Here is an 11,778-nt window from a genome sequence, read left to right as displayed (position 1 = left end):
TTCTGACATGTTGGTCCATGGTTTCCTCAACAGCTATGATGATGCCACTCTCAGACTGGAGGAGCAACAGCTCATATTCTGACTGGGTAACCTCAAACTTGACAGTGTGAACATCGATTTCTCTAACTTTCAGTGATTTCTACCCTCCCCTTCTCTCTTTTTCCATTCCCCATTCTGGCTTCCGTCTTACCCCTTGTCTTCTCTTCATCTCCGTCTGTTGCCCCTCCTCCTTCTCTTTCTCATAGTCCACTGTCCTCTATCAGTTTCCTTCTTCTTCAGCCCTTTACTTTTTTTCACCTATTACCCCCCCTGCCCCAGCTTCTCACTTCATTCCCACCCCCCCTCCACTCACCTACTTCGCTCCCTCACCTGGTTTCAGCTATCACCTGCCGGTTTGTACTCTTTCCCCTTGCCTCATCTTTTTGTTCTGGCTTCTCCCTGCTTCCTTTCCAATCCTGATGAAGAGTCTAAGCCCAAAATGAGACAGGGGAAGCTGGAGCTGATATCCTCAGAACACAGCAGGCGGTGACAGGACTTGATAAAGGTGTCTGAAGACGTGTTGACATAAGCAGAGAGAAACCACTTCCATTGGCAGAGGAGGTAATGGCCAGGATTCACAGAACAAAGTCGACCGACAAGCTAAAAGTGAGATCAGGAAAACCCATTTTTATGGCGAGTGGTTCTAGGCTAGAATACATTGCTGGGTGAGTAATGAAGGGAAATTCAACAAAAGTTGGTAAAGCAACTGAAATTGAAGGATTTGCAGGGCTATAAGGGAGTGGGACCAGTTCTTTTTATATAAGCAGCTGAAGCAGACCTAGTCCTTCCATACTGTAACTCACTTCTGACATCTGTTATTCTGTTTTCTAACCAATTAAACAGAAAGTAGATTTCAGCCGTCCTCTGTCGAACTGACAATGTACCTTTCCGAGCTGCAGGTCTGAGATGGAACAAGCGTCGATGAAGGCCTGAGCTATCACTGACAGACAAGCGTCCATGTGGTCAGTCTTCTCTATGTCAAACACAAACTGAGGGTTCTTCAGAATGTTCACCCAGAAGCGAAGCGGCAAGCTGGAAACAGAAAAATGCAATATGGAGTGAGGTTGAAGTACTTCTTTCAGGATATTGTTAATAATATAGAGACAAAACGCAGTAACGGGCCTTTTCCAGTCTGTGCTGCCAATTACACCCATGTGACCAATTAACCTACTAACCCATACGAGTTTGGAATGTGGGAGGAAACTGGAGCACCTGGAGGAAACCGATGTAATCATGGGGAGAAGATAAAAATTCCTTACAGAGAGCAGCAGAATTTAACCTGGGTCAGTGGCACTGTAATAGCATGACACTACCTGCTACAGTACCATGCTGTCCTATGCTACCGTGTCAGGAGAAGATCTAATTTTCAGGGCTAGCGCTGGAACCTGTGCCTCAGCTTATATCAAGATGGCCACAGTGTTTTCAAGGAATCCGTTGGAACAACGCTTCCAAAAGAAATAACACGGGCCTCGATAGAGGGAATCTGCATTTCACCTGAGGGCACAGGACCATTAGATATAGGAGCAAAATCAGGCCATTAGGCTCATCAAATCTGCTTCTCCATTGCATCATGGCTGATTCATTTCCCTCTCAGCCCCAGTCTCCTGCCTTCTTCCCATATCTCTTCATGCAGGGACTAATCAAAAATGTATCAACCTCTGCCTTAAATGTACCCATTGACCACCTCCACAACTACCTGTGGTAACAAATTCCACAGATTCTCCATTCTCTGGCTAAAGAAATTCCTCATCTCCATTCTAAAATGACACCCCTCTATTCTGAGGTTGTGTCCTCTGGCCCTTACCCTCTCTGCCCAAGGAAGCAGTTTCTCTTCGCTTATGTCAATACTTTACAACTTCAGACACCTCTATCAGGTCCTCTCACAACCCCCTCTGTTTCAAGGATAACAACTCCAGCTTTCCCAGTCTCATTTTGGACTGAGATCCCCCACCATTGGAAACATCCTCCCCACATTCACTCTAGCAAGGCCTTTCAACATTTGATAGGTTTTGATGAGGTCACCCCTCATTCTTCTGAATTCCAATGAGTGGAAGCCCAGAGCCATCAAATGCTTCTCTTATGAGAAGGATTTCAATCCCGGAATCTCCTTTGAAACCTCTCCAAATGTCAACACATTTTTCTTAGATAGCCGAAAACTGCTCACAATCCTCCAAGTGAGGCTTCACCAGTGGCTTATAAAGCCTCAGCATTACATCCTTGCTTTTATATTCTAGTCCTAACATTGCGTTTGCCTTCCTCACCACAGACTCAACTGTACATTAACCTTTAGGGAATCCTGCATGAGGACTCTAAAGACCCTTTGCACCTCAGATTTTGAATTTTCTCTTCATTTAGAGAAAATGCTTTTATTTCTTCTACTAAAGTGCATGGCTATACACTTCTCAATACTGTATTCTATCTGCCACTTCTTTGCCTATTCTCCTTAACTAAGTCCTTCTGCAGCCTCTCTACTTCCTGCCCCTCCACCTATCTTCATATCGTCCGCAAACCTGGACACAAAACCATCAATTCTACCATCCAAGTCACTGACATATAATGTAAAAAGAAGCGGTCCCAACACAGACCCCTACTGAACATCACTAGTCACCAGCATCCAACCAGAAAAGGCTCCTTTTATTCCCACTCTTTGCCTCCTGCTAATCAGGCAATGCTCTATGCTCTATACATCTTTTCTGTAATACCATGGGCTCTTAACTTGTTAAAGACCTTCTGAAAAATAAGTACACAACATCAACTGATTCTCCTTTGTCTATCCTGCTTGTTATATCTTCAAAGAATTCCAACAGATTTGTCAGGCAAGATTTTCCCTTAAAGAAACTATGCTGACTACAGACTCTTTTTCATGTGCCTCGAAGTAACCTTAAACCACCTCCTCAACAATCGACTCAGCGTCTTCTCAACCACTGAGGCCAGATAACCTAGTCAATACTTTCCTTTTTTTCTGCCTCATGGAGAGCAAGGAATCCCTCATGAAGGTATAGAATACAGGGACTGAAATTACATATACATGCTGTACTCAAACTACAGTTCTTTACAGCAGTGGTTCCCACCACCCGTTTGTTGATATCTCAAGAATGCAGCCTGGAAGACGCCCGCCTTCAGGGTGAGGCGCTGTGAACGGGTGGATTCCATGAGATGTCGTCGACTGAGACGTCATAGGAGAAACGGAAGATCACGAACAATGGATTGGCTGTCAGAGTGTCAGTCTCTCTCTCCCTCTTCTCAAGTTGGAAAAACTCAGAATAAAAACTGTAACATCGAAACAGCTGCTGTTTTTGTTGGTCCCTTCCCCTTGCTGTGGTGACACCTTTCTGTTCCTTGTTAATGAGAGCGAACCTGTGGCATGTCGAATTGTTGGGTGAACAATAGTCTTTGTTGGACTGCAGATCATGGTCTCTCTTTAGGGACTTTTCTATTGTTTGCTTGGTGGGTGATGGGCACTGATGCTCTCAGCTGAATGGTGGGGGAAGGGGCAGGTTGGTGCTTTGCTGCTGCTTGTGCATGCGGGGGGAAGGGGGCTTTGGGATTCTGATGTTTTTCTGTCATTCATTCTCTGGGGTTCTCTTCTATTTTCGTGGATGTCTGCAAAGAGCAAGAATTTCAAGTTGTATACATTCCCTGATATGACATGGACCATTTAACCATTGCTACTTCTCCAAGTGACACTGTAAGAAGATGCTTACTCATTTGCTTGATTTCCGGATGTGGTGGGCATCTAGCTCAGTGTCCAGATGTGGAGAACACCTGGCTCAGGCTCATCTATCTGTTTTCCAGATGCATCAGTCTTACCTATTTACCAGATGTGTCAATGTCACACCTGATTGTTTTCCAGATGTCTGCATCAGTATCTTTTCCAGATTTATATTTTCCAGATGGATCAGTTTCTAGGTCAGTGTCTCACCAGTTTCCCAGATGGTTTACAGAAGTGGAGCGTGTCTGGGGCTGTGATCTTACCTGTTAGTTTTCCAGATATGCAGAGTGTCTGGATCAGCAGTTCCCCGTTTCTCAGCTTGCTCCTCCAGGAAATCAAAGAAATACTTCACTGCAAAGGGGGGCTTCACAGTATGGATACTAAGAAGTGCACAGAATAAATCATCCAGAAACTTCTGCAGCGTGCCCTGAAATGGGGAGAACGAGGTTAACGAAGAGCTATTGGGGAAAAGCATACAGTGCAACTACCCAGGGTAATACTGCTTGAGGATATTGTTGGGTTGGGTAGGGGTTGCAAGGGAATTGCTTGTTCTTGATTTTAGTGGTATTCAAGCTCTAGAAGTCTAATAAATTGAAAACAAGACGACAGCAGCCACCTGGTGGTACTGCAATGCAATGCACTCAAATATTTTCCATGACATCCAAGGACTCAGCAGTGGGCTACAGTCAGTTGTCATTCTAGTAATAAGAGATAGATAGGGGCCTAGGATAACACAGTGAAATAGCCACCAGGGAAGATTGTGTTTTCATGTGGCTGTTGTGTTTTACTATTTATTGTTACGTTTATTATTTAGTGTTGCGTTTGTTATGTTATGATTGCACTGCCCCTAAGAAACGCTGTCTCATTCTGCCCTGCAGAGCTGATGTACGGTTAGAATGATAATAAAGTTTGTGAATCTTGAATCTTGGTCATTAGACCAACACAGGAGAAGTGTCAAGAGCAAACTCCTCTGTGTCTGATTGGCTCAGCTGGGGGTGGAAGGAGCTGTAAAATTCCAAAAAATTGGTGCAAATAGAATATACAAAGAATAATATCAAATATCTTGGCAGCAGCAATCTGGGAACAACCATGTCAAATAAAGGACCCTAATTTCACAACACAGAGGAAAATTCGACCCTTTGGAGTGAGTCTAGCCAGTTCATCTTGTACAGGTTGTATATGAGTCTAACTTGTGAATTTTATGTTTTAATGAATTGAGTAACAAATTAGGGCAGTGAGTTAAATGCAACATCATTGAGAGCTATATGGGTCAACTGAATGCCTGTATGCTTCCGAGCATTAATAAAGATTGAGTTGTCCTGAACTGTGAGCACTTACTTTGTCTGCCTCACCACTGACTCTCGATACAGGTAGAGGTGTCAGAAGGTATTCATAGATAGCGACAAGAGTGTGGGGATGCATTGCTAGCTGCAGGCTCTCGCCCTTTGAGCCACAACAATGTATACATTGTACAAGGAGACATATCACAGCTGTCTTGTAGGAGGTTCCTGAACAAGCATGTGCAAACAAAGGCACACACATGGTGTGCCAGGAGGAACTTAGGGTCCGCTGCAGCTATCATCCATGGGGTATTCCACCACATAAATACCTCACCTTGGTGGAGAGAAGTCGAGTCAAGTAGATCTCCGGCAAAACTTTCTTCCATTGTTTATGTTTGTGTGAGCGGCTGGGTTCAACCAGCTCATCATTTGGAAGCACCTAGTGTGGAGAAAACAATGTGATTATTTCCTGTTCCTTCACAAAGTGAACTCCATAGAACTGACATGGACTTATTGGAATGAATGGATAACAGGGAGGGAAAGGCATTAAACTAGCAAGTCCTAGAGTGGGATCTACATAGAACAAGATAAATGTGATCTACAAAACCCAATGCGGAGACTGCAGCATATACTACATTGGCCAGACTGGGAGAAAACTATCCACAAGAATCCATGAACATCAACTGGCTATATAAAGGCATGATCCACTCTCCCTAGTCTCTACCTGTGAAGATCAAGAGGGGCAGAAAATTTGACTGGGCATCAGCGAAATAGAACACGCAGCATGCAAGAGTTCCTAGAAATGTGGTTTTCCGCAAACAATTCTATAAACAGACATACAGACTTTGATCCCATCTATAAGCCAATGCAGGCAAAATCCTAGACATGCACAGAGTTCACCATACCACCAACTGCGATGAGACCCCCTCCCTACATCACAACTGAGTTTCCGTAATGATGACCAATCAATTGATTGATAAGTAGATAAAGGTCAAGCATTTGGAGCACACACCACAGGTTAACAGCGCACTGATGATGTCTCCTCATTTGGTGATAAAATGTTTGCAAATGGATTGCCAAGATCGGAGAACAACTGAACCCAACCATTTAAGTAGAACATAGAAAAGCACTAGAACAGGCCCTTTGTCCACAACTAAATGCCTAAATAAATTAATCCCTTTTCCTCCATATTCCTCCATTTCTGGCACATTTATGGGCTTGTCTAAGAGCCTCCTGAATGCCTCCATCTTATTTCCCTCCACTACCATTCATGTTAGTGCATTCCAGGGACCCACCATTCCTTACTTAAAAAAAATTTGCCCCACCATTTCCTATGAAATGTTTATATAGGTATTTATATCTATACCTTCCAAAGTGCAACAGCTCACATCCAGTTATCTGCCCATATATGCAACTGATCTTTATTCCACTGTATCCTTTGGCAATCTTCTACACTATCCACACCACCACCAAGTTCCACATTATATGTGGATTTACTAATCTGTCAATCCAGATTTCTATATATCACATGCAGCAAAGGTCTCAGCAGAATCTGATCAGGTACCTGCTTAAGACCACCAATCACAGAACTCCTGCCAGAATAGGTACCATTAACCTATGGGCAAGTCAATTAACCATGGATTCAATGCATCTTAATCACCTAGATGAACCTCCCATGAGGGACCTTGCCAAACACCTTAATAAAATGCACTAGACATCTTCCACTGTTCTAGCTTCATCAATCACCTTCGTCACCTCAACAAGAAACTCAATCAAGTTAGTAAGACATGATCTGTGTAGCACAAAGCCAAGCTGACTGCCCCTAATTATGCCATGGGTTTCCAAGTGCTCATAAATGCTATCCATTAGTACTGCATCTTCTCCAGTAACTTCCCTACCTCTGACAAAACAAGCTCACCGGTGAGATTCACTATTCTGTAGTTTCTAGGACCATCCTTACTTCCCTTCGTGAAAAATGGAACAACATTCTCAGGGTGGAAATCACTTAGTTAAGGGGGCATAATTTTGAGGTGATTGGAGGAAAGTGTAGAGGGGATGCCAGAGATAATTTTTTTTTTACACAGTGAGTGAAGAGTGTGTGGAATGCCCTGCCAGGGGAGGTGGTAGAGGCAGATACACAAGAAACCTGGAATGGGCTGCTGGTGGAGGCGGATACGATAGGGTCTTTCAAGAGACTCCTGGATAGGTACATGGAGCTTATAAAAATAGAGGACTCATGAGTAACCCTAGGTAATTTCTAAAGTAAGTACATGTTCAGCACAGCATTGTGGGCTGAAGGGTCTTTATTGTGCTGTAGGTTTTCTATGTTTCTGAACATATAAAAATCTTTTAGGCACATGGATGATAGAAAAATGAAGAGCTATGTACAAGGGAAAGGTTAGGCTGATCTTTGAGTAGGTTAAAAGGTCAGCACAACAACGAGGGCCAAAGAGCCTGTTTTTGCTGTAGTGTTCTATGTTCTATGCTTGACCACTCGCCAGTCTTCTAGGACTTTGCCTGTTGTTACAAAGGACATAAAGATCTTGGTCAAGACCAAGCAATCCCGTCTCTCGCCTCTCTCATTAACAAGGCAGATATCCCATCAAACCTGAAGGACATCCACATTAATGTTGGATATCTACATCTACAAAGAAAATGAAATAAATTAAAGTTCACATAACATATTCCAAGGTAAACACAATAATAATTGAAGAAAATTCAATTCTAGGCACCCAGGAGTGGAACATGGAAAAGTATGTGTACAAAAGTACTGAAGAATTCTGACACAGACAGTGGGATTTGGGAAGTAGGGGACAACATGGCGTGAGACATGGGGAAGACATGGGGAAGACATGGAGGGAGGGGCTTGGAGGACACAGGGAGAGATCAGGAGATCATGGAGTGTAGCATGGGGGTGGTCACAGACCACGATGGGTGGGGTTACAGAGCACGAGAGGGCGGGGGGGGAGTGGGTGAATGGGTTGGAAAATTGTGGTGTGGAATGTAACTGAGAAATAGCAATAGGCAGAAACCACTGGCAGGAATTGTCTTTAGGCCCCCAAACAGCTGTGGTGAGGTAGGAGATTGAATTAAACAGGAGAGTCACAGATGATTTTATTCTGCATATTGTTTACACTAAATTAGCAACAACACGGTGGAGGGGAAATCCTAAAGTGTATGTGAGTTGGTATTTCTTAAACCAATATATTGAGAAATTGACCACAGAACACATCATTCTTGACTCATGACTGTAATGTGATAGGAACCATGAATCATCTTGTCCACCAGGGAAAAGCTACTGCTACGATGAAGAGGGAAGTTGCGGAATCAGTCTTGGGTTCTGATTCTGAATAAAGGAAATTCCAGGGGTATGAAGCATGTACTGGCTATGAACTATTTCACCCCAAACCTATGACCTCTAGTTCTAGTTTCTCTTAACTCTCTCTCAAACAATGGGACAGCAGATTATCAAAGGGGAGGAGGGAACGTCGACTTAGACCATGAGAGGCCTGCGTCGGGCATTTTCATGCCTTACAAGGTGCAGATTGGAAGTCTATATAGGGCGCTACTCCTCACACAGACTAGAGCAATGTGTGATTAAGTGCCTTGCTCAAGGACACAAACACACTGCCACAGCTGAGGCTCGAACTAGCAACCTTCAGATTACTAGACGAATGACTTAACCACTTGGCCGCGTGCCAAACTTTACTATATTTAAAGGGGTATTCAGAAAAATCCTGCAGCAGTCTGCAGAGAATATGGAACTCAGAACAACAGGGTGAATCTGAAACCAAGAGCAAGAAAGTTTTTAGAGAAAGCTGGATAAACACACAAAGGAATTGAACTTAATTGACTTTATTTCTTACATCCTTTACATACATGAGTAAAAATCTTTACGTTACATCTCTATCTGAATGTGCAATGAGCAAATTATAGAAATTTGTAATAAATAGTATGGAAGGGATTAAAAGATGATTATGAAAAATTTGGATGAAGGAACTTAGTAGGTGCCTTCTGTTGAGATAAGTGGTTGGGTTGAAGGACCTGTGATGTAGGCCTAGTTCCAGCCCTGAGCTTCTGTCAGCACCAGACAACAGTGGATGGACCAGGTACTGTGACAGTTCCCGTTACCCCAGACTCCACCAGCAGCACAGAGAAAGGCCACATTCCCAGGCAGAGGCATCTGCTTTGTTAGTCTTATCCAAGAATAAGTCACAGTGCACTGAATCCCAGTCTTGCTCTGCCACAGAAAAATCGTGCTGCATTGGACTGCAAACATTTACAGTACACATTTACAGTACAGGGAGGTGAGGAAGAGGTACTCACCAAGTGGAAGTATTTTTCAGTGTCCAGGTCTTTCACTGTAAAACAATTGAACACTTTGAATAAGGCCCACTCATCTATCAGTTCATTAACACAGATCAGTAAAGAGAGCAGTTTCTGTGTAGGAAGTGAAGAAAGCTCCCAATCGTGCAATGGCCACATACCGTGGCTAGGAGATACATCAGCTGTCACACGTTTACGGGATATCTCAATGTGGATTTTCAAACTTGCATACACTCATTTGCAACTGTCGTTTAAATCTAAATGTTATCCAAAGACCCTTATTTAGTCAAGCATTCGCAGCTGAAAGTTGCTCACAACAGGAACTCCATCTCACATTGTTTTGTGATTTCATATAGTCCTGTCTGTTTGATCAGACCCACCTCGTCCCAGAGTGCTGTCCCGCTGATCCTTCAAGCTCATTGCCAATGAGGCTCCATCAGGGACCTGCACAGTTGTACAATCACAAGTCAACATTATGTGAACCATTGTAGTCGAGTTCAATCAGCCTCTGACAGGACATGAAATTGACTTCAAATTTGTGTGAACGTCCTGCACCTTCATTTTCATTTAATGATACCCATAGAAACATAATAAAATACAGAAACACTTTATGCAAGGAGAGATGGAGAGACTAAGAGGTCTCAGGAGGGAACTGAAAGCACAGCCAGGCATGGATACATCTGGAATTGGAGGGGCAACAGAGTAGAATTCTGTGAGAATGAGGATGGGTGAGAGGGATCCGGGTGGTTTGTGGGACAGAAGGGAAGGGTCTGTGGGAGTGGATTAAGTAGGAGGGTGTTACTGGGAGAGTCAGAAGGAAGAGTTGGGGATGTGTTAAGGGGGGGTGGTCAGTGGAGGAGTAAGTGGAACAATGCTAGGTCACTCTGCTCTCCATGGGTGGGGGTCTTGGTGTTGGACAAGGACCTGTGAGGGGAATGATGACCAGTGGTTTGTGGTCACAGTGGTGCCCTGCTAATACTCCTGGTATGGTGTGCTGGGCTATGGGAAATCTGCACACTCCTTACCTTGTAATGTGTCAGGGTGTTGAGCTTCTTCCGGCCATCTTCAACTATGGAAGTGTTGTCCAAGTTCCGTAGTATAAGGCTGTCACTGCTTGATGGAAACCACTCTGTCAATGACAGACGCAGTCAGAATGGATGTTAGCCACCGTTGATTCCAATCCTTGACAATGTGCCATTACCCACCCCTAGCTGCCTGTCAGATTGGAATGCCTCTCAAACCACTACTGTCCTGGTGAAAAGTACACTCAGTGCTGTGGGGCAGGGAGACCCAGCGATGAGGTAATGTACTTTCAAGTCAGGATGGAGTGCCCCTTGGAGGTGAACCCGAGGATCCACTACCCTTGCCCTTCTGGGTGTAGAGCTCAAAGGTTTGCAAAGTGTCCTTTGATGGTGGAAGGGCTTTGGGATGTCAGGTTTGTCACTCACTAGATGTCACCTGGTTCCTGGAATAATTGCATTGATGTGGCTGGTCTCATTGAATTCTAGTTCTACCTCTGATATAGGGGAAATGTTTCCCTCATAATTTCATACACTTCAATCACACTCCCCATTAACTTCCTCTACTCCAGAAGGAACAAATCTAGTGTCTCCTCATAACCTAAACACTCCATCTCAGGCAACGTTCTAGTGAATCTCCTCTGCACCCTCCCCAACACTACCATAATGTTCTTCTCATATGCGACCAGAACTGCACACAGTAATCCAGTTGCATAACCTCGCTGGCCTTGCATTCATTCAGTGCCCTGACTAATGAAGGGCAGTATCCCACATGCCTCTTAATCAAGTTATCTATTTTATTTTAGAACCATTTCATTTCATAACCAGTATGAAAACCTCTGGTAACAATTATCCCTTTTCTTTTTTAACGCCCATGATCCCACTTGCCTCTGTCATCCCTCCCATTTCCCTCTCCATCTGCCTATCACCTACACATTCATCTTTCTGGTTCTCCCAGTGTGGCCTCCTCTACATCGGTGAAACCCGACGCAGATTGGGGGACCGCTTTGTCGAGCACATCTGCCCGTCCGCCACAACAGACAGGATCTCCCGGTTGCCACCCACTTCAACTCTGCTTCACATTCCCATTTGGATATGTCCATACATGGCCTCCTCTACTGCCATGATGAGGCTAAACTCAGGTTGGAGGAGCAACACCTCATATACCGTCTAGGTAGTCTCCAGCCCCTTGGTATGAACATAGAATTCTCCAACTTCCAGTAACTCCTTCCCCATACCCCTATTTCACTCTGCCCCCTACCCCAGCTGCCTATCACCTCCCTCATGGTTCCACCTCCTTCTACTACCCATTGTGTTTTCCCCTATTCCTTCTTCACCTTTCCTGCCTATCACCTCCCTGCTCCCCCCTCCCCCACGTCTTTATCTTTCCCCTTACTGGTTT

General features: G+C 44.2%; 1 protein-coding gene across 1 annotated transcript in view; it reads right to left on the bottom strand.

Annotated features, from left to right (window-relative positions):
• The window catches only part of plxnd1 (plexin D1), a 164,214-nt gene that overhangs the window by 7,784 nt on the left and 144,652 nt on the right, over positions 1-11,778 (bottom strand). Inside the window, exons 28-33 of the mRNA XM_063067742.1 lie at positions 10,383-10,486; positions 9,738-9,801; positions 9,358-9,392; positions 5,366-5,470; positions 4,015-4,178; positions 924-1,071 (exon numbers count right to left, since the gene is read on the bottom strand). Coding sequence (XP_062923812.1) covers positions 924-1,071; positions 4,015-4,178; positions 5,366-5,470; positions 9,358-9,392; positions 9,738-9,801; positions 10,383-10,486 — 620 coding nt within the window. The remainder of the gene's footprint in view (positions 1-923; positions 1,072-4,014; positions 4,179-5,365; positions 5,471-9,357; positions 9,393-9,737; positions 9,802-10,382; positions 10,487-11,778) is intronic.

The sequence above is a fragment of the Mobula hypostoma genome, chromosome 15, assembly GCF_963921235.1.
Source record: "Mobula hypostoma chromosome 15, sMobHyp1.1, whole genome shotgun sequence".
NCBI classification, from domain to species: Eukaryota; Metazoa; Chordata; class Chondrichthyes; order Myliobatiformes; family Myliobatidae; genus Mobula; species Mobula hypostoma.
This window is presented reverse-complemented; position numbering and strand designations above follow the sequence as displayed.